Below are 27,357 nucleotides of genomic sequence, written 5' to 3'. Positions count from 1 at the left end.
CCCTGCCTGTATGAATAAATGTGATCTTAAAGGGTCTGGAAATACTTCTCTAGGAGTCCGTAGGGACTGGACTTGTTGACCATGGTATGATAATGAGCCCCTGTGGAGCCCGTTCAGGGACTGGCTTTATGATGGTTAGAGAGCTGCCCCTTGCCTCTCCCTGCTCCATGAAGGTGACTGTCAAGCTTGGCTCCTGTCCCAGCATGACTGCATAGCTTGAATACCAGAGCTGCTCCAAGGCTGGTTGCTGAGGGCCGGCGGGAGGGCGGGGCAGGCCGGGACACTTTGTCCAAGAGATGCCGAACCTCCTTCCCTTCTCCTTGGTGGCTGCCCCTCTCCTCTGCAGTCCGCATTCTTGGTGGCATCCCTGAGCCTCTGTCACCAGTCTCCCACTGCGGACCTGCACCTGGGCAGTGGCCAGAACTTGTCCGTTACCTTCCACGAGAGAATTGAGACAGTTGAGCTGCTATGAGTCAAGTAATATTCTAGGCACTTCAGCTGATAATAACAGTAGAATCAATTCCTGAGTATTCCCTCATTCAGTAAATGGGTATTGAATTAATTAAGTCCCCTGGCTCTGTTTTTCGGGGAGTTCCCGATGGCATTTTGGAGGGGTGGGGGTGCTGACACTGCTTGTCAACACCAGGACTTACAGGGCGTCTCAGTAAATCTGCACTGAGACCCTGTGAGGGATGTGCTGTTGTTTTCAACCTTATTTTGAAGAGGAAAAGTCTGAGGCTCAAGAACTACATCACCTGCCCAAGTTCACACAGGTACGGGGAGCCCAGGGCCTGAGCCCAGGTCTGAGCGATTTGAGAACGTGCCCCCTCAGCAAGTGTCCCATCGCCCAGCAAGGCACCCGTGGTGTGGAGCCCACCGCACGGTGAGCTAGGAAGCTAGCATCAAGCGTGGTCCTTCGTGTTATGACTCCGACACCGTGCGTGTGTGTGTGGCACTTGGTGAGTGCAGGGCCTGCTCAGGTGCTCAGTGCGTTTCCACGGGGCTGGGGTTGGAAGGGTGTCAGCGAGGATGTGTCCGGACTCCGGAGTTGGCATCTGTCTTAGTCCGGCCAGGCTGCTGTGGCAAAGTACTGTAGGCTGGGTGGCTTATAGCAACAGAAATTGATTTCTCACCGTTCTGGAGGCTGGCAGTCCAAGAACGGGGTGCTAGCCTGGTTAGGGGAGGGCCTCTTCCCTGTCACAGACTTCTTGCTGTCCTCCATGGCAGAGGGGTGAGGCCTCCCCGCAGAGCCTCTTCTCTGTGGCATGGGTTCCATTCATGAGACTGGGCCCCGCCTCCCAGCACCATCCTGTCTGTGATTTAGGAATTCAGTTTGAATTTGGTGGGGACACAAACATTCAGACCATAACAGCCTTGAACATAAATCTTAAACTAGGTGGGTTCATGGCCGAGGGAGAGGTATGTGTTAGCAAAGCTCGGAGCAGCGCCTGTGCCCTGGAATGAGCATCTGACAGGTATGGGTACTGGGCTCCTTCATGAGGTGCAGCTGCTGCCTGGAGTGGGGTGGTGTGGGGGTCTCTCGAAGTGGCCCCCTAGCACCAGGGCGTCCCATCCCTCATCTGATGCATTCCACTCCAGGTCTTGTCTGCAGACCTTCCCAGCCAGTGAGAGCGCCTCATGGTGGGGGCAGCATCCTCCCGAGGTGAAATGGAAAACCCCCCAAACCGAGCCCTGTACCCCACTGCCATCCCCAACAGGGCCCAGAGTGAGTTCCCCTGGCCTGGGTGATGGCTCCAGGAGATCAGAGGAAACAGGTCTCCTGCCTGGGGAGGGCGCCATGTGCGCTCAGGAGTGAGAGCCGCTGAGCTGGGGGTCCACTCCCCCCAGCTTCTCTGGGAAGGAGGGACATGAATGAATCAGAACTAGCAGGAATCTAAGCCTTCGGTGTCGGTACAGTGTTCCACTAACGCGTTTGACTGTGTGCGAGGGTTGGCCTTGAGTTTGTGCATTAGATGGGGAAATAAAATGTGTAAGAAGGACTAGGGACCCAGGCAGGTGTCCTGGGTCCGATATAAACCAACAGCCAGTGGGGCTGATGAGGGTGAAAGGGCCTTAGCCTCAGTGAGGAGGGAAGAAGAGCTTTAGACTCGGCTTAGGGGAGCCTAGGAGGGCGGGGCTGGCGGCAGCGGGACCGAGGGAGGGCTTTCTTGTCCCTTGAGTTTCAGCAGCTGCCAGTCCAGGTTAAAGTGTAGCTTGACGTGAACGCTTCAGGGTATGAGTGGCTTTGACCTCCTGCTAGCTTAAAATTTAATTTCTTCCTCCTTTTCCTTGTCCGCGGGTTCCAAAAATCCTGTGCCAGAATGGATGCAGAGGGTCTTGAGTGGTGTACGTGTTTGTGCTGGTGGACTTGCGTTAAGTTCCCATATCCATAGTAAGAGGTGAGCCTGGCAGGGACTTGAGACGTGGTCCCTTCCACACACTTCCCCCTGCTTCCCCGTGACAGTTGGCAGGCCCTCTGCAGGGCGTGATGAGCCTGTCGGATCCTTGGCCTGGTGGCCACTGGACCCAGAGCTCCGCCGGGCCTCCTGCTGCAGCAGCGCCCAGGCTCGGGGAGCGCGCGCTGGCTGTCAGGTGCCGCGGGTCTCTGCCGTCGCTTCCCGGGCCGACTCAGCCTCTCTCTCCCCGTGGGCGCCGGGGAGTGTAGCCTCAGGGTTGCGGGGTGGCATCAGAGGCATTGCGCTTTATCTGTTGAAAAAAGAAAATAAAACTGACAGAAAGGGACATGAACTCAGAAATTTTGAGCGTTCTGATAGTGCAATTCTTTCAACCATTTTTAAGGCTTATGCCCTCCCCTTCCAGAAGGATTTGAGGTGATGACAATATTTAAGAGGCTGCAGTGTTTGACTTTCAAGGGGTAAAATCAAAGAAATTCATTCCCAGAACTTGAAATGAGTAAGTATGACCGTGTGTCTGCCGCATACACTGAATTTAGCCACAAGGTTCCTGAAAGGACAGAGGCGTAGACTGGGTTGTGTGGGCTGAATTTTCAGACGAAGCAGAGAATGGGACCACCCACACAGGGTGGGGGGCTTGCTCTCCTTTAGGGGCCCCCACGTCCTTCAGTTCAGACACTGAGGATGGCACTGGTCAGTGTTCAGGCCCTTCTCGAGGGAGGACACACCGGGGTCTGGGGATCTTAGGCCAGAGGACCACAGGGGTGGCCGGGCCTGATCGGTGGTCCTCGTGAGAATGACATGCACAGCCTGTAACAGCTCTGCTGAATTAATCTAATTACTTTTTCTTTTGTCTGTTTTCTTCTCCCCATTCTCTCATGTTTGTGTGTGTGTGTTCCATTTTGATTCTGTAGTATAAGTCTGTGTTTAGGTCCTACTCCCAGGATTTCGTGCCTCACAACCAAGCTTCCGTCCAACCTTTCCTTCCGTCTACCTCCTCCTCCTCTCCACACTTCCCACCTGTCCACCAGTCTCAGAGCCCTGACTTAGCCGTACCAACCGTAGCCAGTCCGCCTCCCAGCACCCTGGACGGGCCTCTCTCATCTTCTCAGGAGAGCAACTTTCATGGGAACACTGTCTGCCTTCCTTCCGAAACCTCTTTCACTGACTCGCCCCAGACGCCTTCGGTGAGAACTCAGCACGCGCGCGCGCCCACGCGGGCTGCACGGTTTGAGAAAGCCGCTCCCTTCACGGGCTGTCGAGTCTGTTGCCGCACGTGCCCGATAGCAGCAGGGCTGGACTGAGGTCTGTGGAAGGTCACCAGGTGAAATCGTAGCCCATCTGTTTCCAGAACAGAAGTTGAACCTTCTATGCAAAGTTCCCATCAAACTAGGGATCTGATTTTCCCCAAGCGGATTAGTGACCGTTTGGAGACAGTTGTAAGCATAAGGTAGAAGGCGCTGCTGTGTTCCGTCTGGTGGGTTGTTTAGAGAGAGAAGAACAGAGATCTCTGACGGCTCAAAGGCAGTTGCACACTTAGTTGCCTGTGGTGCTGAGGATGGAGGGCCTGCTCACCTGTGCCACGGAATCGGCTGTGTACTTCCCCCAGGCACAGGGAGATGCCGCCTTGCAAGCTGGCGTGGACGCGGACATGTAGATGGGGCAGAGTGAGCGTGGGCAAGTGGGGGGCCGGCTCTCGGCACGTTGAGTTGTCTTGATGTGTTGCCTCTTTCCCTTCATAATTGCTCCCACTATGTTGGGGACCCCTGCAGTCCCCGCTGCGGCAGAGTGGGGAGGAGTCCCCCTCCTCCAGGACAGTCCAAGTGGCCCTTGACATCTTTGGAGGTGCTCCAGCAGGAAACTTGGGTCCCCTCTCACAGTCAGGAGGTGGCAGCAGCCCCTGGGAAAGCATCCCAGGAGAGCGGAGGGCACCCGTCTTCTCTTCTTGGTGAGAGGAGCGTCCGGGCGGGGCCGGCCCCGCAGGCTGCCCTCCCTCCCCGAGGGCTGGCTGGAGGGCCTGTCACATGTGCCTTTCCTCTCGTCCTGTCTCCCCCAGAGCGAGCACGCCAGTGAGGAGGCTGGTGAGGGTGAATACGTCTGTCTGTATTCCTCTGGCCAGAGCAGCGAGGAGCTGGCCCCCTCTCGAGGAGTAAGTAACCTCGGGCGCCTCGTGCATGCGGCCGGCCCGTCCCGGGTCGGGCCTGCTTCTGCCTGGCTGAGCCTCCGGGTCGCTAGCAGCCTGGCCAGGCGCCGGCTCGGCTCCGCGGGGAGAGGACGTGGCTTGGTGGTGGCGTCTCCTTTTGCTGTCGCTTCAGTGGCCTGGTACTCCTCCAGCCTGGCCGGTGGGGCTGCTGGAAATTACAGGAGCAGCCTGGTGGTGTGGCTCCGGGCTTCCTTTCTGTCCCATCTTCTGGTGTCGCGGTTCATCTTCTGTCCCTCCCCAGAGGAAGGGACCCTTCTCTCCCACACCGAGCCTTCCAAACCCACACCCCCTCTCCCAGCATGCTCCTTCACACCTGCCTTCCCTGCTTCCAAGGAAGCTGGTGACTCTGCCAGGTCTCCCTCCTGACATGGTCACCCTTGTTTCACTGCTGTCCCAGCTCGAGACAGTCAAGGGACAGCAGTTCTGCTGAGCAGTCAGCTTCCCAGGTTTTACTGCAGCAAAGCATGAGCAAGTTCAAAATCTTCAAAATTACTCTCCCCCAGCATCCTGCGTGGGCTGAGTCCCTCCAGGGGAGGTGCCGTGAGGACTCGAGTCCTCAGGGCTCAGCTCAGAGGGCCATTAGAAGCATGGTCAGTCTTGCTCAGGTGGCCCCCGGCGGGTCCCCACAGCGTCTGAGGGGCCCGTGCACGGCAAGCCGCGTGTCAGTTGGAGGCAAGCTTAGGGCATCGTGGAGTTCTCACTCCCGTGGGACTCAGCCCTGTGCTTGAGAGCTGAGCCGTTTCTCCCCTGCTATTCCCACCTCAGTTGTCCCATCCGGTGACCTTGCCCCCAGCATCATCCAGTTCAGCTCTCCCCTTCCCCCGGACCCTGTTCAGTGCTGCATTGCCCTCCATGGAGATGTCCACGTATCTGTGCTCCCCCAGCCCCGCCCCACCCATTCTCTGCCGTGGCCTCGGTGGCAGAGCAGGGATGCTGGAGGGCTGTGTGGCCCCTGAGTGAGGTGAGCCTAGGGCCCTGAGAGGAAGCACGGCTGCTGGATGAGGGGAGGGGTTGCACTCGTGCGCTCGAGCTGCTGGACCCTTTGGAAGCGTAACCGGGAAGCGACCGAGCCGGGGCCGTGGTCCTGAGGACGCGCCGTGAGCTGAGCAGGGAGTGGGCACAGGCTTGCTGCACACCCGCGGGCACGCGGTCAGGCGCGGGCGCTGGGTAGGCAGGCCCTTAGCTTCTCGCAACCTCTGCTTCCTTGTGTGACCGAGCGTGGTGATGCCAGCTGACAGGTGGCGTCCTGGTGAGAAAAGGTAGCTGAGCCGTAGCTTCTGTGACAGGCCTCTCCTCCAGGAGGTGTTGGGACGGCTTCCTCGGGGTTGGCAGCTGACGAGGTGATAAGTGGTGGTACTTTTCACTCTCCCAAAGGCAGGAGGCCAGTCTGAAAAGGGCCCTGTGCTTCCTGGGTGATGGACCGCATCATGGTCGCCGTGTTCACATCTCAGATCGCTCCGTAGGAACTTGGGCTCAGAAGCCCCTTACAGGCAGGAATGCTGGGAAGCCCAGGTGGGCACCTGTGAGACCCAGCGCTGACTTCTCTTTTCAGGAATCACCAGCTGTGAAAGACGCACATCCCAGAGACCCCGCGTCAGTCGGTAGCACACCTGGGAAGGAAGGCCGGGACGGTGGAGAGAGGTGAGAACTTACCCCATGCAGCCGGGCGCCCTGAAGGCAGCAAGCCGCCCGGTGGGAGCTGCCCACGCCGCCCTGCCAGCCAGCATGCCAGGCCTGCTGGTGCTTTATGTTTACAGCTGCGCGGCACGGATGCTGTTTGTTGCACATCGAAGGTTTGTGGCAACCCTGCCTCAAGCAAGTCTTTAGCCACCATTTTTCCAACAGCATCACGCACTCTGTGTCTCTGTGTCACATTTTGGTAATTCTCCCAGTACCTCAAACTTTCTCACTGTTATTATATTTGTTATGGTGATCAGTGATCTTTGATGTTACATTGTAATTGTTTCGGGGCACCACACACCACGCCCATAGAAGACAGCAAGCTTAACCGATAAATGTTGTGTGTGTTCTGACTGCTCCGCTGACCAGCTGTTCCCCGGTCTGCCTCCCTCTCCTCGGGCCTCCTTATTCTGTGAGATACAACAGTAATGAAGTTAGGCCAGTTAATAACCCCACATGGCCCCTGAGTGTTCAAGTGAAGGGAAGAGTCACACCTCTCTCACTTTAAGTCAGAAGCTAGAAATGACTACGCTTAGTGAGGAAGGCCCTACGTCGAAAGCCAAGGCAGGCCTACAGCGAGGCCTCCTGTACCCAGCAGCCAAGCCGTGACTGCAAAGGAAAAGTTCTTGAAGGAAATTAAAAGCGCTGCTCCAGTGAACACACTAATGATAAGAAAGCAAGACAGCCTTATTGCTGATCGGGAGAAAGTCTGCGTGGTCTGGAGAGAAGATCAAACCAGCCACCATGTTCCCTTCAGCCAAAGCCTCCTCCAGAGCGAGGCCCCGACTCCCTTCAGTTCTGTGACGGAGAGGAAGCTGCAGGAGGAAAGTGTGAGGCCGGCAGAGGCTGGTGCATGAGGTTGAAGGAAAGAAGCCGTCTCATAACATCAAAGTACAAGGTGAAGCAGCAAGTTATCCAGGAGATGGAGCTCAGATCGTTCATGGAGGTGGTGACACTAAACAGATTTTCAGTGTAGACGAAACAGCCGTCTGTTGGAAGGAGATGCTGTCCAGGACTTCAGTAGCCGGAGAGGAGAAGTCAGTGCCTGGCTTCCCAGCTTCAAGGACAGGCTGACTCTCTTATCAGGGGCTCATGCAGCTGGTGGCTTGAAGGGGAAGCCAGTGCTCATTGCCTGTGCCCTGAATCCCAGGGCCCTTCAGAATGATGCTGAATCCACTCTGCCTGTGCTCTGTAAGTGGACAACAGTGCCTGGAGCGTAGTGCATCGTTTTACAACATGGTCTACTGAATATTTTAAGCCCACTATTGAGAACTACTCAGAAAAAAAGATTCTTTCAAAGTATTATTGCTCATTGGCAATGCACCTGGGCACCCAGGAGCCCTGATGGAGACGGACAAGGAGACGCCTGTTGTCTCCACGCTGATATAACATCCATTCTGCAGCCCTTGGGTCAAGGAGTCATTTCAACTTACACGTCTTATTTAAGAAATACATTTTGTAATGCTGCTGCTGCCATAATTAATGATTCCTCTGATGGATCTGGGCAAAGGAAATTGAAAACCTTCTGAAAGGAGCCACCATTTTAGATTGCTGTTAAGAACATTCGTGGTTCAAGGAAAGGGGTCAAAATACTAACATTAACAGGAATTTGGAAGAAGTTGATTCCAACCCTCCTGGATGACTTTGAGGGGTTGAAGACTTCACTGGAGGAAGTGACTGCAGATGTGGTGGAAACGGCAAGGGAGCCAGAATTAGACGTGGAACCTGAAGATGGGGCTGCGTTGCTGCGGCGTCGGGATGAAACTGACAGGTGAGGAGCTGCTTCTCGTGGGTGAGCAAAGAAAGTGGCTTCTTGAGATGGACTGTACTCCTAGTGAAAATGCTGTGAAGACTGTGGAAATGACAGAGGATCTAGAATATTCCACAGACTGTTGATAAAGCAGCAACAGGGTTTGAGAGGATTGACTCCAGTTTTGGAAGAGGCTTTACTCTGGGTAAAATGCTGTCAAACAGTATAGCTTGTTACAGAGAAGGTGTTCATGAAAGGAGAAGTCAGTTGATGTGGCAAGCTTCCTTGGTGATTTGTTTTAAGAACTTGCTGCAGCCCGCACTCCCGGCCGCCAGCCTTCAGCCACCGTCACCCCGGTCGGTCAGCAGCAGCAGCGTCGAGGCAGACCCCCTCCACCAGCAGAAAGATGACGACTCTTACCGGTGGCTCAGAGGGTGGGGAGCATCTTTTAGCAATAAAGTACTTGTTAATTAAGGTCTGCATTCTTTTTTTAGACATGCTGTTGCCCACTTAAAAGACTATAGCATAGTATAGCCGTACCTTTTATGTGCACTAGGAAGCTAAAAAAAAGTCATGGGCCTCGCTTTGTTGTGCTGTTTGCTTTATTGCAGTGGTTGGGAACCGAGCCCACAGCATCTCTGAGATATGTTGGCACGCTCTTTTTTCTGATTCTCAAAATGATACGTGCTCAGGGGAAAAGCATGGAGAGTATAGAAAAGTACAGGAAAGCCACAGAAGGCACTAAGAACCCCTCCCCTCCAGGCGCCGTCGCCCCTTGACCATCAGCACCGCGTCCTGTCCACCTGGCAGGTGGCCCACGGCGGTCTTTTCTCTTTAAAACCCTCGGCCACCCTTCCTTCTGCCTCTTCCAGGCCCAGATGTGATGAAGGAATGTAAAGATCCCCCTACACTTTTCATCGTGAGTTTCTAGAGGTAGGCTTCGGAGTCCCAGGTGGCCGTGCACGAGGAGCAGCGGGATGAGCACGTGGACTGGCCGGACACCTCCCTGTGGTGGAGTCCTCTCTCCGTGAAGGCCAGACCACAGACTGGATGCTGCCGAGACGCGCAGCCGGTGGCTCTTCCAGGACGGCCCACCCACGTTGTCTTACTAAAGGCCCGATTTTAATGTGTCAGACACTTCAGGTTAAAAATGAGGCCTGTGACCACAGGCCAGTCACTGCCTCACAGGATCCGTCATGAGAATGGTGGGAATCGGGAGAAAACGCTGGGGAGCAAGGGGCCTGTGGACCCCGCATCCCTCTGCCTGCTGCCTGCCAGGCTCCTGTGTGTCTCCCCCTGGAGGTCTCTCCTCAGCGCTTCCGTCTCAGCTTGTCTGTCCCTCCTCAGGCCTTCCCGGCCCTCATGCCATGGCCCCACCTGCTTGTTCTAACATCTGTCCTCCTACTGAGGACAGGGGCCCAGGTCGTGCTCTGCAGTCCCCAGGGAGCTGGCCCTGGGAGTGGCATCAAGATCCCTGCTAACTCGCTCTCCCGTCCTGCTGGCCCTCAGGCCATTCTCCGCCCGAATCCTGACCATCCTTGTGTGGGCCTTGACACAGGTGACCAAGACCGTTACTCAGATTGCTCAGCGGAAGCTTCTTGATCTCTGTGTTCAACCCCTTCTGCTTACAGATGGCATGTCTAGAGAGAGCAGAAAGTGCCGAGGCCACACGGCTCGTCAGCAGAGCGGAAAGTCCAGTCTGCGTCCTGGCTTCCGCCCACCACTCGGGCCCGAGGGCTGGGTGGGGAGCGGGCCCGGGCTTCGCGCCAGAGCTGCGGCTCAGGGAGGACTGGTCCAGGGGTCGGCCGTGCCGCACAGACCCCACGCACAGGGCTGCACTGCCTTGACCCCGGGCATCGTGGGGCCCAGGGCCTGTTTGACGCAGCACAAACCACGTCTCCCTCCAGGACCCCGAGGTCGCCAGATGCTGAGTCGGCTCAGTCAGAAGAGGAGGTCGACGAGCTGTCCCTCATCGACCACAATGAGATTATGGCCAGGCTGACGCTCAAGCAGGAGGTGGGTGCTTTGCAGGCCTCCATGTGTGGGGTCTGGCCCGTAAAGAAGGTGAGGGGGCTTCAAGAATGTCACCTGGAGGCGTATCAAACAGAGAGACCCAAACAAAATGCTGGCACTCTCGGTGGCCTTCCCGGGCCGTGGGCTCTGGCATCGCATTTACCCCGGCCCCTGCCTGGGCCCCTGTAGGGGCTCCCTGATTCTGGGCAGATGGATGAGTTCCAGGAGAAAGTGTGCGGTCCCCTCTCTGACACTTCTGGAGAGTGATCTGGGGCAAGTGACATGACATCTCCAAGCCCGAAAGGCAGGACTCAGGAGGGTGTTGTAAAGAGGAAGTCCACAGGTGCTGAGCACAGAGCCCTCGTCAGTGCAAGACCTTTTCACTTTGTTAATGACAGGATCACCCAGCTGCAGCTTCAGCAGGGGAGGCACAGCTGACTGGGAAATTTCAGGCCTGGCCACTGGGGCCGCCTCCGTCCTGTGCCTTGTCAGGGGAGCCTCATAGGTAAGCCCGGTCCCCAAACCTGTCACGACAGGAGGAGCTGGCCTGAGAGAGCCTCTGTCGCCTGCCTGCCATCGATGGTGGGAGCCAGGGAACGGCTCACTGCCGTAGCCTTGCCCACCCTGGGGAGGTGGCTGTGCTTCTGGGCTCAGGCTCGATGGCAGCACAGGCAGGCAGGGGCTGCCTCTCGCCCTCTGCTAGGCCAGCCTGTGCCGGCCTGGCCGTGGCAGGGTCACCAGGAAGGCAGGCCTGACTCCTCTGCAGAGGCAAGTGATGTTTTGTGATGCTTGCCGGAAACTTTATCTGAAAAAGCAGGTCCTGGTCGTAGCTGCCCCCACCCTCAGCTGGAAATGCAAGACGCTTACTTACAGGACCCTGAATTCCAGGGGTAAACACATGGGTGCAGCTCTGAGAGCAAGTCCTGGAGACATGGGGAGGCTCGTGGAGTGTTGCTTTCCTCCAGAATCACAGGGTGGAGGAGTGCTGGGGCCCCAGGGCTGGGCCTGCAGGTGTGCAGCCCGGGCATCTGTCCTGGCCCTGTGACAGTGCTTCTTGGCTCCAGGCCAGGTTTATGGGGCAAGGCCTCTGATTGCTCACATGAAGATGCGACTTTTTCCTGAATTGGCAGGCCTCGGCCAGGGGTCATGTAAGCAGCATCTGGTATAATGGAGTCTCTGTGACCGCTCTGCTCCTCTGAGAAGGGCTCCCTGGTACAACCTGTGACGGGACAATAACCCCTCCACCTGAGGAGGCAGGTTTAGAGTTAGGGCAGCTTGCCGTAGTTTCAGGAGTACGCACACCTGGAAACAGTCCTGCAGCCTCTGTGACCATCTCGGGGAGGCCAGTGCCAGCCCTGCCTGCCTCCTCATCTCCCTGACCCAGCTTTGTGCTCAGAGCCATGTGGCCTGGTACCCGCGGTGCCTCCACCAAGAGCTCTGATCTGTCCTCTCTGCTGGGTGTGGTGCCGTGGAAGGGTTGAGTGGGCTCCCAGGCTGAGGGAGAGCAGGGCAGAGAGGAGGGGCGTCTCTGCAGTGCGGGGTCTGCATCCCTTTGACCCTGCCTGTGACATCCTCAGCTGACTTCCTTGCGGCTGCCCTCCGCCTCACGCCCTCCTTTGCTGTGGTTTTTGCAGGGTGACGACGGGCCAGATGTCCGCGGAGGGTCTGGCGATATCCTGCTGGTCCACGCTACGGAGACGGACAGGAAAGGTACTGTCTGCGGGGGCATGTGAGCCAGAGCTCACTGTTCAGGGCCAGTCCTGCGGAAGCCAGGCCTCGTCGGCCCCGCTGCCAGGCCCTCCCCGCCCTCCTCTCCCCTACACAGCCCTGAACGGTGGCACAGTGACCCCGGTACAGCTGGGCCACGTGGGGAGGGTGCCCAGGACCTCGGGCAGGACGGGAGGGGCCCTGCAGCGCCCACATGCCCCACAGCCTGGCCTGGCCTCTCCCAACTCACATTTTCTTTTCACATTTTTTAAGTTAGTGAAAAGATTATGGAACAGCCATGGGGAAGTAAGGTGTGGAGGAATTAAAGCACTCCAGTCTTGAAACCCTAATGCCAATTTCAGTTTTGTAAATCACCTCGTGCCTGTGTTTCTACAGCCGATTTCCCGAAGTATATTACACAGATGATTCTGGGAACATTTTAAAATTATGAAAGTAGTACAAAAATAACTGTTTACATTGCAGAAAATTTAGAAAATAGAGAAAAGGAAGAAATGGTTCCCACACACTCACCGCAGTGCCCTTTTGCCCCCGGGGCCTCTTCCCACCCGAGCAGAGCGCGGCCCCGAAGCCCTGGCAGTGCTGAGCGTGGGCTCAGGCGGCCGCTGGGCACATCCCCTCTCTTCCCAGCCTCGGCTGACTCAGCTTTGTGAAGAGGTTGAAGGTGCCCAGAGGATGCAGATGTTGAATGAGCTCACCTGAAATATGGCAGCTCGGGGAGGGTCTGTGTACGTCCCAGGGGGCAGCCCATGCTCTGCTTTTCTGCAGAAACTCTCCTCCCTGCCAGACAGGGCAGAGCTCAGCCCGGCACGAGAGACATCCTCATTTTTGTCCAAAAGTAAAAGGCTGACACGGAAGCTGGCTCCAGTCCTCAGCTCTGAGCAGTGAACTCTGCTGTCCTGCCAGGGGCAGCCAGCTGTGGCCAAGGCCAGAGGGAGCCCTGTGGGTAGGGCCGTCTGTGCCGACCGTGCCGGGCGAGGAGGCTCCACCGCCAGCTGGGGCTTCTGCCTGGCTTTACCAGTAAAAAGATCCTGAGGATCCAGGGAGCCAGAGTCATTTGCACCCAGATGGGTTGTTAAGGCAGCGGCCCTGGGCCCACAGCAAGCTCCTGGGGCAGGTGGCTTCCTGTGGACCAGAGACCACGCTGTGCATGGGAGGCCCCATGGCTCAGGGGCATGCAGACTGGGACGACTTCCTCCGGAAGCAGGCATTGGCTTGTGCTGGACCCATCTCCCCTTCCTTGCCCCTCTTTGAAAAGAGGCATTGAGTGCACATGGAGCCCAGGAAGGAGCCTGAGCCCAGTGCTGCCAGGCCCTGCTGTGAGTCTCTGCCGTGAGCCCCACCCCCCACCCCCGCCCCAGCAGCCACGAGCCAGGCCCACCTGACGCAGGTGCCGGTGTTGCTTCGCCTCACTGTCCTGGGGGGTGACTGCAAGGGCGGGGGGCCAGGAGCCGGAGCTCGGGCAGGCCTGGGCCACTGAGCTGCAGAACTGGGCATCCTCGAGATCCCTCCACCCAGCAAGCTGGAGGATGAATGAGAGACAAAGGGGAAGGTGGTCCATGTCCAGAAAAGGAAACTGAAAGAGTGTGTGTGTGTGTGTGTGTGTGTGTGTGTGTGTGTGTGTGTGTGTGTGTGTGTGTGTGTGTGTGTGTGTGTGTGTGTGTGTGTGTGTGTGTGTGTGTGTGTGTGTGTGTGTGTGTGTGTGTGTGTGTGTGTGTGTGTGTGTGTGTGTGTGTGTGTGTGTGTGTGTGTGTCAGAGACTACATGGTTGGGAGGATGTGTCCTAACCATATATAAACAGGGGGCTGTTGTGAATCTGGAAAGGTTGGGAATCCCTGGCCAGAAACAGCCCCTCCGAAGGGACAGAGTAGCGCTGGATAGTAGCCAGCAGCCCGAGTGCCACCCGCCCGAGTGCCACCCGACTGCCGGGGCCCGGCTCCTCAGCTGGCCTCGCCCTTCCCCGGCACCAGCGCAGCACACCCACGTGTGGCCCAGCAGCACCAGCGTATGCCAGGCTGAGCCCCTTCAGCCTTTTCTTAGGTCTCTTGATATGTGGAAAGTCCCAAGATTTTTGTTGCTGGGCCCTGCAATCTAAAAGTATTGTCTGTAACTTGGCTTCAACATCCTGCTGAGAAACTGGAATTGTATTCTCTATGCTTGTGATGATTAAGACTCCGAATCGTCAAGTCGCAGGACAAGCAAGAAGCTCTCAGCGTCTGATCAGAGGCGGCACGTCCTTGCAGCAGGCATGCGGTCCGTCTTTGTCCCTTGCCAGTGGCAGGCATCACTAACCGCTTGTCCTTCCCTCTAGACTTGGTGCTGTACTGCGAGGCCTTCCTGACCACCTACCGGACCTTCATCACCCCGGAGGAGCTCATCAAGAAGCTGCAGTACAGATATCCTTGCCTGTGTCCCCAGCCCGGCCCCCTACTTTCCACAAGGCCTTCTGGAGCAGGAGGAGGAGGGGCCGTGGGGCCCACTCAGCCCGCATGCCAGGACCGTGCAGCCACAGTGGGCAGCAGGGTGGAGGTGCTCAGTCTGCTAGGCCACATCCTAGCTTGGGGACCTCAGGCAAGGCTTCTAAAAGGGCTGAGTGACGTCAGGTGCAGTGCCTGGAACATCGAGCATGCTTCCTAGTGGCAGTTGTGATCACTGGTGATTCTGAAAAAGAGTGAGAAAGAATCAACACACCCTGAGGGGGGCGGGGACCGACCCCCGCAGAGACCCCGTCACTGGCACCCACGGCTTCTCAGGGCTGAGTCCTGGGGCACTTGGGGGTGAGGGACACAAAGTTGGCGGGGCTGGAGGGAACTGGGACTCGTACCACCGCAGAAGTCAGCATGGCCCCTAATGGTAGGCCCAGCGGTGGACAGACTCCATGTCCAGGACAGAAAGGGGCCCCTCAAGCACGTCCCCCACTGGCTCACCCTTTCACATACGACTCCCCACAGTAGTGGCCAAGGGAGGTCCGGAGACCTGGAAGGATCCCCTTCCGTTGCCTCTCTCAGGTCCAAACCCAACCGTGCTGCCGAGGCTGCCCAGGAGCTACTGTTCACAAAGGGGCCAGCCCAGGGTCCCCGCTCCTCGGTGCCCCCGGCGTCACGGCCCATGACTGCCATCTGCTGGACGGCCGCTGTCCCCTTGGGGCAGGAAGTCCGGAGTCCTCCCAGCCCTCCCACTTCTCCCTCCCTGTGTGCCCCGAGCTTGCTCCGCCGTGATACCTTTTACACACACGTTACCCCCATTTGTGCTGTGGTGCCCTCCATTACTTCCTGTTGTTTAATTAAGGAAACCGAGGCTCAGGGAGGTTAAGTGACCCATGTGGCTGCTGGGAGGGAGAGTGCCCACCCCCGGCCTCTCTGACTCAGAATCTCAGCATCTGCCATGCTCAGCCGCTGCAGGCGTGTACGTGGAAATGTGGCAGCGTCGAGATCCTGGGCACAGCTGGCGAGTGAGTCCTCTGTGCCGCAGGCCCTGGGGACTGTCCCCGGTGTGTGGATGCTTCCTGAGCACCCAGGATTTCTAGAGAGCAGGCGGGGTGGGTCTGGAGACAGGTCTGGAGAATCGGTGAACACCAGAGGGCAGCCAGAAACGATGGCCTCAGGGAAGGTGGTCAGGTGTGCGAGGGCTGCCATGGGGGTGGAGGTAGGTGTGCTTCAGGCGGCCTCCGGAGCTGTGGAGACGCTGGGGACTCGCAGTGAGAGCGGAGGAAGGTCCTCAGTGCTGTGCACCTGACCGGGGACCTGGGGGTCATAGGGCAGGTGCTTTTCGACCACCTTTCTCTGAGCCTTAGCGATGCAGCTTTCAGTGCTGTAGTAAGTCCTGCAGGCCTGGGCAGTGCACGGAGACGGGTCTGCAGGCAGGAGAGGGTGGTGGTCGAGGACAGTCCTTGGGGTCCGGCAGCTCTGCCACCCCACACGTCACTGCCGTCCCCGAGCCTGTCCCCGGATGACGCTGCCTCGCTCATGGGGCTCGTGACCCGGCAGCACTCAGGACAGTGTCGCTGGAGGCAGGGAGCCCTCCCTCTTATGTCCCCCATCCCGGCCCCACGAGAACGGCTGTGTCTTTAACCCGCACTCCACGTACGAGAAGTTCTCTCCCTTCGCCGACACCTTCAAGAAGCGCGTCAGCAAGAACACGTTCTTCGTGCTGGTGCGGGTGGTGGATGAGCTCTGGTGAGTGAGTCTGCCCGAGGCATCGTGGGGCAGGGGCAGGAGCCCAGTGTGCCACGGGCATCTCAGGGTCCCCACGGGGGCGCCGGCTCCCCTGCAGAGATCTGGGTGTCCTGTCACATCCCGCCTGCCTCTCCCGGGTCGTGTGCCCTCAGAGCCCTGCCTGCTTTAGCACAGCCCCTGGGGAGAATGACTTGTCCCCTTAGGTCAGCCCCAGCCCGGCCCTGGCTTCCTCATGGGGGCCGTGCTCTCGGCCACCACCAGTGGTGGAGGCCCTCCCCCGCCCTGCTCTGCTTTCCCTGCTCCCTGACTGAGTGGCACTTAACAAACACGCAGCCTGGCACCTTTCCTAGGTCTGGGGAGCCCTTGGTGAAAGAAACCACCCAGGCCTGCCCTCAAGGCGCTTCTCTTCTGCTGGGGGGTGGCGGTGGCCTTAGTGACTGCAGGGCTGTGAAGCCGCCGTACGTGGAGAGCACTGCAGGGGAAGTTCAGAGGCGTCCTCGGGGCATCTAGTTGGCAGAGCCAGGACCTCTTAGTGACTCATCACCCCAGGAGACCAGGAGCGCATCTGGGGCAGGACTGTGCGGGATTTGTCTCTGTCGCCCAGGCCCCAGCGTGGGTCCTGGTGCTCATCCAGTGCCACCGAGCGTTTACGGAGAGGGTGGCAGTTGTTTGTTACCAGTGGGACCACTGCTGGCACTTTGTAGGATGCAGGAGGCTACCCGAAGACCTTTCCTCTTGCTCTCCTCCCACAAGAGGTTTCCCAGCTCTGCTGATCGGTACCGCATGGCCCTTGGGTGTCTTGAGGGGGTTCTGGCCCAGTGGCAGCAGCCCTCGTCTTGACCTTGTGCTCCTGGCCCTCACCACGTGCCCTTGGCCCTTTAGCCTCGTGGAGTTGACAGAAGAGATCTTGAAGCTGCTGATGGAGCTGGTCTTCCGCTTGGTGTGCAGCGGGGAGCTCAGTCTGGCGCGTGTGCTCCGGAAGAACATCCTGGACAAGGTAGACCAGAAGAAGCTGCTCAGGTGTGCCAACTCTGACCAGCCGCTGGCAGCCAGGGGCGTAGCAGCCAGGTAAGCCGGCAGCTGCCCCTCCCTGGCCTCTCCGTCCAGCTTCCCTTCGTGCGCCTGCCCCGCCCACGATCTCACTTCCTGGTTCTGCCGGGCCCTGTGACGAGGAGCCTCAGGGACAGCCCAGTGGGTCCCCCGGGCTAGGCCTCTTCTCCAGGGTTATGTTGTGCGACAAGTCACCTTTTTCTCAGGAGTGGGGCGGCAGGGCATGTGGGGGCCTCACTAGGACAGGAGGCAGATGAGTGCCTTTCGGGCTGTGGCCAGCACTTACCTTCCTGGCACTCCTATGCCGGCTGATAATCCTCACCCAGCCTCCCCCAGACATCCTGAACCTTCCTACGAACCTGTATATAGACTCCAGCCTGCTCCCTCCGCCCCCACCATAGCTCCACCGCCCCCTCCCTCCAGGCCTCGTTAGTGCTTCAGCCTCCATCCACACGGCACCGCCTTGTCCTCACCGGGCCCTGAGGTGGGGTCGAGCTGTGGGTTCCCAGGACCCAAGCTCATGAGCAGAGCCGCAGCCCCGTGGTCCCAGGGAGGAGTGCAGTCTGGTCCTGACCCCCCACCATCGCCAGCTGTGGATGACTCATCTCACACCTCTGCCTTCCAGGCCCGGAACCCTGCACGACTTCCACAGCCATGAAATAGCCGAGCAGCTGACGCTGCTAGATGCCGAGCTGTTTTATAAGATAGAGGTACGGCGGGCCGGGGGCCGGGGGGTCCTGCCCCAGGTGAGCCACTGCTGCCCCTCCCAGAGTGAGAGAAGCACCCGTCACAGGAGAGCCGGACGGCTGCGGTCCTCTCCAGTCTACCTCCTTTTCCAGATTCCTGAGGTTTTGCTTTGGGCAAAAGAGCAGAACGAGGAGAAGAGCCCCAACCTGACCCAGTTCACGGAGCACTTCAACAACATGTCCTACTGGTAAGGGGCCGCGTGCAGCCTGCTGCTCGAACGGCAGCACTGCGGTGGGCACCTGAGTGCCTTTCACAGGGTCCCAACAGCAAGGACAGAGAGGTGCCTCTTTCGTTCCTCCCTGTGCCTTCTGAGGCCCTGTGGGCGTTCACTGTGAACCACCGACGAGGCTGGACAAGGGCGGGGCGTGTCTCCCTCATTGGAGGGGCCCCTGGAGGGCCGGTTGAGGAGGGCTCAGCAGGGAAGAGCGCCAGGACTGATGAGTGATGTCTGTCGTCGATGGTGGCAGGGGAGGGTGTGCAGTTTGTCACCCTGCACTGGTCCTCACCGGTCTCCCCGCTGCCAGGTGATCTGAGGGCCAAGCCTCACACTGACTCTGCCTGAAAGAGAACTGCCAACAAGTGGTTCTGTTAATACTTTCAGCCTTATAGTTGTAAAGCAAAATGAAGCTCAAAAGTGCATTATTATATAACATACCTCAGAGCTGTCCGCTCTTCAGGGTATGACTTGAGCCCACACACAGCCTCTCAGCATCAGCTAGAGGGAGGGCGGAGAGTGGTGGCCTGGCAGCCTCATCCTGCAGCAGGGCCCCCACCGTCCGTCACCACCACCAGGGGAACTGCTGATGGTTTAAATGCTCTAAGGACTGCTCTTTGGAGGAAGATGGGGTCATCTCCCACTTTCCTGCTTCTGTCCCCACTGTGGGAAGCCATTCTACAGCAACACGTGCCCAGAGCTAGTAACCCAACATAGGAGGCCCTGAGCACGGCCTCCCACCCCGCCCCTTGCTGGGCATCGGAGGCTCCAGACACCATCCTCGGGAGCTCCCCTTGGAGGAAGTGCAGGTGGGGCCCCTTGAGAGCCACACCCCTCAGGGGAGACTCAGTGCCCTTAATAGGTCAGAGGAGGGGCACTTCCTCTGAGTGAAAGCACAGGGGTCAAGGCCACTGTCAGGTCCTCATGCAAGGCTGGCCTGTGGCTTTGGTTGCTGCTAAGGTCTGAGAGGTGCCCTCCCTCACAGCTGGCAAGGTGGCCCCTTAACCTGCATGCCCACTTGTCTCTCGAGCTAATCCTGAGGCTGCGCACGGAGCACTTCCCGCTGCCGTGGTGCCTGGGAGCGGTGCTCATCAGGAAGGCTCCATCTGCAGAGTCCCCGCCTGATGTCCGGGTCTCCCTGTGGCCCCTTGCGTGTCCCTGGGATGCCATGAGCATGAGCCCCGAGAGCAGAGACTGGAGCCACACTTGATGCCTCGTAAGCCCCAGGCACGCAGCGGGCCCGGGCTGACGGCCGGCCGGTGCAGCAGTCTGGAGCTCAGCTGTCTCTCCCGCTTGGTCCGTGCAGGGTCCGGTCCATAATCATGTTACAGGAAAAGGCCCAGGACAGGGAACGGCTGCTCTTGAAGTTCATCAAGATCATGAAGGTAACTGGACACCCTCCCCAGAGCCCGCGCCGGGGAGCCCTGCCTGTCCCCGAGCCCTGCCCTCACGGCCACTCGCCTCTCGCTGCAGCACTTACGGAAGCTAAACAACTTCAACTCCTACCTGGCCATCCTGTCGGCGCTGGACTCCGCCCCCATCCGCAGGCTGGAGTGGCAGAAGCAGACCTCCGAGGTGGGTGGCTCGGAGGGAAGCCAGATGTGAGGCCCGCCTTCTCGAGCCGCTGTGGCAGGACACGCTCGGGACAGGAGTAGAGACCTGCGCTCAGGTCACGCCCTGCCCCTGCCTCAGTTTCCTGTCTCTAATGTCTAGTCGTTGGGCCCTGAGGGGCTTTGCGGTTAGGGCCTGGGTTATCACGTTCTGCTGCCTGCATCGCAGGGTCCTGGCTTCCCCTGATCCTTCCTGCCTTCCCAGGCTTCTGGAGGCGCTCCTTTGAGCTGGGGGCCACATCAGCATTGAATACGTGCTGTGAACAGGTCAGGTCCGTCATTAGGCGGATTTCTGCAGGATCAGTGCTAAAGGCAGCAGGATGAGGTGCTGAGCAAGCCTTTGCTGGGTGGCCTGGCCTAGTCTGGGGGCCACGGAGCCTCTAAAACACTGGACCACATCACTCCCAGCCCCGAGCCTGCCTTCGCTCCTTACTGCACTTAAGGCAGAGTCCACCAGGGATGGCGGGTGACCTCTCTGCTCCTACACACAGCACGGGGTTTTTGCACCTCCCCCCTCCCCGCCTGCCTCTGCCTCTTCACCCGTCAGGTGTCTCTCACCCTGATGTGTGACCTCCTCCGGGAAGCCTTCCCTGCCTCCTTAGGATCTTTTATGTGTTCCTAGAGCAGGTGGTGTAAATGTCCCACTTCTCCATACAACACTGTCATAACTGTCCCTTCATGGAGCCCTGTGAGACAACCCCCAAATGGCCCAGCTGACACTCAGCCCGCCCCGTGCACTTTTGCCTCTCTTCTTAAGGAACAGCTCTCACACAAGGATAAAGGTCCAGTTCCCTGTCAGTTCCCCCAAGGCCCTTGTGATGCAGAGCTGTGCTCCCAGTGATGTGGCCATGCTGGCCTCTGTCCTGCTCAAGGGCATGTAGCTCCCTCCGCCTGCCCTGGTCTGTACACACCTCTGCCAGAGTTCCCCTCCCAAGGGAAGGAGTGTCTGGAGGCCGGGAGTGATGTGGTCCAGTGTGTGGTTCAGGGGCTCACGTGGGGCCACAGTGCTGAGCAGGCAGGAGCCCAAGCTGCAGGTCCTGCACCCGGTGGGTGCTATGGGTGCCCCCTGGGCCACTGACCAGCAGAAGGCCTGGCCTGCGTGCCGCCCGGGAGCTGGGGTCCGGGCCGGGCCCTGGGCTGCTGTGGGGGGCACCCTCGAGTGTGGTCCGGGGCTCACAGACCCGCATCCCCCTGCCCAGGGCCTGGCGGAGTACTGCACGCTGATCGACAGCTCGTCGTCCTTCCGCGCCTACCGGGCCGCCCTCTCGGAGGTGGAGCCGCCCTGCATCCCGTACCTGTGAGTAGGGCCTCCGCCTGGCCTGCCTCGCTCACTCGCTCCTCCGGGGAAGCCCCGGGGGGCTCCTTGCTGAAAGGTCTCCAGCCCAGACCTTTGTGCTTCTGTTTTAACTTCAAAAGTAAAGCATGCTCCTTGTTGAACAGTTTAAACACAAGCGGGGCTCAGGGACGAGGGCCTTGCCTTCCCCACCCTCCTCCTCCCCTCTGCCAGTGGGTGTGCTCACGTGCACGTGTGGCCGCATGTGTGGTGTCTCTTTCCCTCACTAGTGGCGTTAGGCTACGTTCCCGCTGTCCTCAAACTGAGCTGCGTGTCACAACCTGAGAGCACTCGGCGTGAGGCAGCTCAGAGAGTGTTTCCCCCAGGGTGGGCCGCGGGCTAAACAGGCGTTTCACAAAAAAGAACCCTGTGCATGTGGGCCTGCGAACCAGCAGGAAAAGCACAGCTGAACAGGTCTTGGTAGCGGGACTCTCATCAGCGCCCTTAATATGCTGGTGGGCAGCGGGGGATCTCCAGGAGGGATGGGAGACGCAGCGGCACCCCTGGCTGCCGGCCCCGCCCGCGGGCCTTCGCTCGCAGCCAGCGACCCCTCCCTGCTTCCCCGCCCTCCTGCCCCCCCCCCCCCCCCCCCGCTGACCACCACGCCCTTTCCCGCCTAGGCTCCTTGGGAGGGTGTCAGCTGCGCCCCTCAGGCGGGACTCTCCCTGGTGGCTCAGCCCCTCTGTCTGAAAGCGTGTTACCTCACCCGTTAACAAAGGGGATTTACCCCCCATCCCTCAAGTGTGGGGTTTTGTTATTTTTTCCTGTGCATTTGTTACTTGTACATAAGCAAACCCCAGCTCTGCCAGGCTCTGTAGCAGCGGGACTGAGCCGGCCTTCCTAGCGCCTCAGGTGCCGGCTCGCCCGTAAACCAGCTACCTTCCGAGTCGCCCTCCAGAGTGGTAACGGGCTTCTCCGTCCTCCCAGGGGGCTCATCCTGCAGGACCTCACCTTCGTTCACCTGGGGAACCCAGACTACATTGACGGGAAAGTGAATTTCTCCAAACGCTGGCAGCAGTTCAACATCCTCGACAGCATGCGGTGCTTCCAGCAGGCGTGAGTGCTATCCCGTGGGGACACGGAGCAGAGACGGGTGGTGGCCAAGGGGACCCTGGGATTCGACCCCTGCTTCCTCCCGGGGCCTGCACCCAGAGGTGGCCACCAGCATGTCCTCTGAGAGCCCACTCTGGGCAGCTAGGGGCTGGTGTGACTCCAGGGCAGGGGGACACAGGGTGCAGTTCATGCTGGGCGCCCCTGCCTCTTGAGTTTGCTGGGCAGTGCACGTGGCACTTCCCGGAGTCCCTGGGCTGTCTGGTCCCCAGTGGGCCTCACTGGATGCCCCGCCCCTGCTCCCCAGGCATTACGACATCCGCAGAAATGATGACATCATCAACTTCTTCAACGACTTCAGCGACCACCTGGCTGAAGAGGCCCTCTGGGAACTGTCTCTGAAAATCAAGCCCAGGAACATTACGAGAAGGAAGACAGACCGGGAGGAGAAGACCTAGGAGCAGGTGCCGTGAGCGGGGACGACGCTCAAGAGAAGCTCGGGGCCGCTCCCAGACCAGAAGGGACTTTGGACCTGTTACGTGGCGGCACGTGTCCTGGCCTCAGCGCCCCTGGGCCCAGCCAGGCCCCCGCTGTGCCGGGCGGGCGTCCGGGTCCACGCAGCTTCCTGCCTCCCTCTGCGGGAGGGGCCCCCGCGGCCCCCAGTGGAGCCAGCAGGCAGGTCTCATTGCTGATTCGTGAACCGGTGGTTTGGTTTTGGCTTGGGTTTCTGCTTTCACTCTGTCTTCCGATCGCCCTCTCACTGCCCCCCCACCCCCAGCCTGGGAGCAGCACAGGGACGTCACCAGCAGACCAAGGAACAGTGGCAATCTTCTGAGTCTGCTGAAGTGACAAACGAGTAGCGGCCCAAGGACCCTCAGGGAGGGGGGCTGCTCTCCCGGTGACCTTGACTGAGGGGGCACTCAGGTGGGTGGGCGGGGAGCAGAGGCCTGAGGGAGACTCCTTCCACTCCCCACGCCCCACTTCTTGAAATGGAGGCTGGTGCGAGCGTCTCGCCTGGCCAGGAAGGTACGCCAGGTGGCCTTGCAGCAGCGCCTGTCACGTGTGGCCCTTCATCCCTCCCCCAGCCCTCCCCCCTCACCTGGCGCCACAGGGAGCTGGGAGAAGAGGCTGGAGAAGGGGAAGACATGACCATCCCAGAAACACTTGATCTGAGCTGGGGCCAATGGCTCTGCGGGGAGTTAGTTCCGAGAGGAGAGAGTGGAGGGGCGTTTCTGTCCTGGGGGAGGGCCGGCAGCCCCTCCTCTGTCGCTTGCTGGTGCCTTAAACCCCATCTCCTGCCCCTCCCGTGCTCAGGCCTCCCTCCTACCTTGCCCCGAGCTTGGTGGGGCCGAAGGGCTCCTCTTGCGCCTCAGACCTTTCTGCCTGTGCGGTCCGCTCTCCCGTGGGATGGATGGGTGTGTGGGGGTTCCCTGAGAGGCCAGGGGCCTGGCTGCGCAGGCGCCCACCCTGTCCTCGGGCCGCGGCACAGCGTCTTCCGCAGCAGGTGCTCTGTCCAGCCTCCTAGTTCAGGACCACTCTCACCACTGAGGTTGACAGTCTGAGGCGAGGGCTGCAGGGGTCTCCGCACACAGAGCGCCACTAGGCCTGCCCGCCGGGCTCCGTGCCAGCTGGGCGTGGGCCTGCGGGATGGCTGCCTCCCGCGTCCTGTTGTGCATGGCTGAGTGCGCGCTTCTCCCGGGGTGGGGACCTGGCGAGCGAGCGCCAGGGTGGACGCGCGCTGGCCCCGTCAGGGCAGACAGTAGGAAGCAACGGCTGTTAACTTAAGGTTTTTTAGGTTTTTTGTTTTTGAAGAAACAACCCTGTCAGTCATTTTTGACTCCTTCACAGGTTTCAAGAAGAAAATTGGGGCTGTTTTTTTTCCTTTGTCGTGTACATAGAGGGGAGGAGTCTGTGAGACGCTGCTCACGGCCCCTCTGGCGGCGACCCTGCGCGGCGGGCCAGAGCACGTCACTTTATTATTTAAAGAGTGTGTGTGTGGACTCGCTGGTGATGCAGAGTATTGAAGAGTATTGGTTTTCTGCTTTTTTAAGTCCTCTCATTTCAGTCTTTTCCTCCTCCCACCCCCCCACCCCAGCCCGGCTCTGTTGAATGCTGCTGTGTGCACCTGGTGGGGGGGGCCACTCTGCGCTCAGGGGTGTGTGGGCAGAGGCCCCCCCTCCGCCCCGCGGGCACAAGCCAACGCTGTGTTTCGGCCTCAAAGCCAGGTGCTTGCACGTGTGTCTGGGGTCGGGGTCTGTCGGTCGTGCTCAGCCATGAGCTGAACGGGGTTGAGGGGCTTCACCACCACCCCCCCATTCAGAACAGACCCTGTGCCCACCTCCCCTTCTCGCCGGGAGCCCTGGTCTGAGCCAAGCGGTGACCCAGGGGCCAGCGTGGCCAGGTGAGCCCAGCAGGAGGACAGCAGGTGCAGTGTGGGTTTTAACTTCCTGGCCGAGTGGCTTCCTGCCTGGGCCTGGTTTAGACACATGCCTGGCTCCGCGGGGTACCTGCTTGGTGGTTTGTCTGTCACGGGGCCGGGTCAGGTGTACAAATCTAATGACAGACAGACACAACTGGAGGACACGGGTCCCTGCAGCCTCAGTTCCCACCTGCAGGGGTGGGTGGAGCCAGGGAGGGGGCAGGCACGTGCCCTGCGTCTGAACTGAACCCCACTCTGAGTCGCGCCTCCCTCCCCCACGCCCCCCCAATGTTACATTGTAATATATCCCCGACTAACCTGGCTGACAGCGGCATCTTCCTGCAGACATTTCAAACCTGTACTTTTATATGAAAGGAAAATAAACACAGAGGAAAGCCGCGGCCGCCTGTGTGAACACCGCATGCCGCGTGTCAGTGACAGTCTGAGCTGTCTCCTTTCCGTGACCTCCTCGTGGGCTGGGCACCTGGCACGCTGCGGGCACGGGCCATTTACCCCAGGCCCCACACTTGCTGTTGGGTAGTTCTGACAGAAGTGGGCTGATGGGCCAGAGCCCCCGCCCCGCCCCCAGTGTCCTGGTAAAAGCGCACTCCTAGGGTGGAATTCAGGAGCACACAGGTGTCTAGAGCTGCTTTTCAAAGCCCCTAACGTACTGTCCCTGAAAGCATGCCTTCTGCAAGTTCCCGTCCCGCCTGGCCTGTCCGGGACCGTGTGAGGCCGCCCCACTCCGGGCGAGCCACTGGGCTCAGGCACGGCCCACTCGCCCCGCCCACTGTGCTGCCCCTCCCCCTGCAGTGAGACTGACTACAGCACGGGGAAGGGGCTTTGAACCCTGCAGGAGGTGCTCAGAGGTGGCCTCGGGAAGCGGAGGGCTCTGCACCCAGGAAGCTCGGAACCACGCTTCCCCAGCCATCCCCCTGCGTACCGACCTCAGGTCTGGCCGGGGGTGGCACGCGCCCAGGCTTCTGGGTTGCAGCGGCCACCTGGCGTCCCCTCAGCAGGCTGAGAGGTGGACCCCGTATGTTCACTTAGACCATCATCCGTTTGTTCACTAGTCCCTTCTCTGCTCCCCAGTTTTTCCACCTGGAAGTGGGGGTAACAACAGCTCTACCTCGTAAGGTCTGTGAGGGCTCAGGGAGTGACCTGGAACAGCCCCTGGGGCGCTGTCACCACTGTTCCTACTTAACATGTGGGGAGCACCAGGCACTGCAGACAGTTTCACCTCGCTGAATCCTCAATTAAAAATCGTACAAGTGAAATACTACATTGAAGAGGCACTTGGCATTAAAAATCCACTCACACATCAGGTCCAGGCAGGCCCAACAGGTTATTTATGCCAAACAAACGGGCAGCTTCTGCCTTAAACGAGTGCCCCTGAGAACAGAAGGGGAAACACTTCTCAGCTTGTTTTGTGACTAGAATACTACCTTGACAAACCCAGACAAGGACAGGACAAGAAATTTACAGTTACTGATGTAAAAATTACAGTGTTACCTTAGCAACCCCAAACCAGCAATATATAAAAAAGCAACACTCCCCAACCAAGTTGGGCTCATCTTAAAGTGCAAGGAGAGAGTGATAGCAGAAAACCGGTCACTGTACTTGCCCCCTTATCCTAGGCCCCGATTTGGGCGTTCCCAGCCAGCACACCTACCCCTCCTGGGGAACTCAGGCCAGGTGTGCCACCGCCATGCTCACTCTTCCCACCGTGACACACTTGGATTCCAGGTGTTGAGATGGCGGAGCCCTACGTGGAGAGAGCCCCATGAGGGACCACTCACTGCCCTACACTGGACTTTCCATGAAGGAAAAATGAGCTTGTGCAAGCTAAGCTGCTGAGATTTGGGGGTTTATAAATTTTTACATGGCGTAGCCTCTCCTGAATAAACCATGTTAACAGATTATAGAAAGAGCACCATATATATAATCATCTCAGTAGTCAGACTATTTGTCAAAAATAAAACACCCATTTATAATTTGTACTTAAAAAATAAGTAGCAACTGAAAACTTCTTAATCTGACAAAGGTTACTTTCTCAAATCCTGTGCAAATGTTATACTTAATGGTGAAACGTTCAAAGAATTTCCTTTAAAGTAGAATAATGAGGTAAGGGTCCCACTGTCACCGTGCCTTCCACTGGTGTCCCAGAGATCCTAGCCAACGCTACAAGAACAGAAAAATAACTTAGAAGAGGTTACTAAGAACAGGTAGTGAACTGTACAGTCAAGTAAAAAAGTAAACACGTTCCTGTATACAGTGAACTGTTAGAAAACAGTTCTTGAAGTACTCAATTTACACTAGCACCACAAGTCTTACTGACGTCACAGTCGTGAGGTACTAGGAATACACCCAGCAGAAGGTGTATAGGACCTCACAGGTAAGAGCATAATCTAGCAAGAGGATGTAACATCAGTAAATGTTTACACACCTTTAAAGGGAGAAATAAACAGGAATACAAGAATAGCAGGGGACTTTAATATCCCCACTTACATTAACAGACAGGTCATCCAGACAGAAAATCAGTAAGGAAACATCGGCTTTAACACATTAGACTAGATGGACTTAACAGATACACACAGAAGGTTCCATCCAAAAGCAACAGAATGCCTTCTTTGAAGTGCACATGGAACATTCTCTGTGATAAATATTATGTTAGGCCACAGATTTTAATAAATTTATGAAGACTGACATAACAGGCATCTTTGCCAAACACAATGGTATGAAAGTAGAAATTACGAGAAAATGGAGTAATCCAAAAATACATGGAGATTAAACAATACACTACTGAACAACCAATGAGGTCAAAGAAGAAAAATCAAAAAATACATTGAAACAAATGAAAATGAAAATACAACATAACAAAACTTACAGCTGCCTTTGCTGCATACCATAAGAGGGAAGTTCATAGTAACAAATGCCTGCATCAAGCAACAAAGCTCACTCGAACTTTAAATAT

At 58.2% G+C, this 27,357-nt stretch overlaps 1 protein-coding gene across 5 annotated transcripts in view; it reads left to right on the top strand.

Moving 5' to 3' along the window:
• The window catches only part of RAPGEF1 (Rap guanine nucleotide exchange factor 1), a 128,113-nt gene extending 103,310 nt beyond the window's left edge, over positions 1–24,803 (top strand). For 3 of the 5 annotated variants that reach the window (XM_072960340.1, XM_072960339.1, XM_072960338.1), the window contains 13 exons: positions 6,170–6,258; positions 9,955–10,063; positions 11,695–11,770; positions 14,097–14,181; positions 15,868–15,960; positions 16,843–17,028; positions 17,636–17,720; positions 17,850–17,944; positions 19,278–19,356; positions 19,445–19,546; positions 20,781–20,878; positions 21,842–21,970; positions 22,272–24,803. In XM_072960340.1, coding sequence (XP_072816441.1) covers positions 6,170–6,258; positions 9,955–10,063; positions 11,695–11,770; positions 14,097–14,181; positions 15,868–15,960; positions 16,843–17,028; positions 17,636–17,720; positions 17,850–17,944; positions 19,278–19,356; positions 19,445–19,546; positions 20,781–20,878; positions 21,842–21,970; positions 22,272–22,422 — 1,377 coding nt within the window. In that variant the 3' untranslated portion in view covers positions 22,423–24,803. Of the gene's footprint in view, positions 1–3,328; positions 3,602–4,470; positions 4,564–6,169; positions 6,259–9,954; positions 10,064–11,694; positions 11,771–14,096; positions 14,182–15,867; positions 15,961–16,842; positions 17,029–17,635; positions 17,721–17,849; positions 17,945–19,277; positions 19,357–19,444; positions 19,547–20,780; positions 20,879–21,841; positions 21,971–22,271 lie in introns of all 5 variants that reach the window. The other 2 variants (XM_072960337.1, XM_072960336.1) reach the window with 1 other exon arrangement.
• The last annotated feature ends 2,554 nt before the right edge of the window (positions 24,804–27,357 follow it).

This window comes from Vicugna pacos, chromosome 4 (assembly GCF_048564905.1).
Source record: "Vicugna pacos chromosome 4, VicPac4, whole genome shotgun sequence".
In the NCBI taxonomy this organism is placed as follows: Eukaryota; Metazoa; Chordata; class Mammalia; order Artiodactyla; family Camelidae; genus Vicugna; species Vicugna pacos.
Note: the sequence above shows the minus strand (reverse complement) of the source record. Positions and strands in the feature narration are given on the sequence as shown.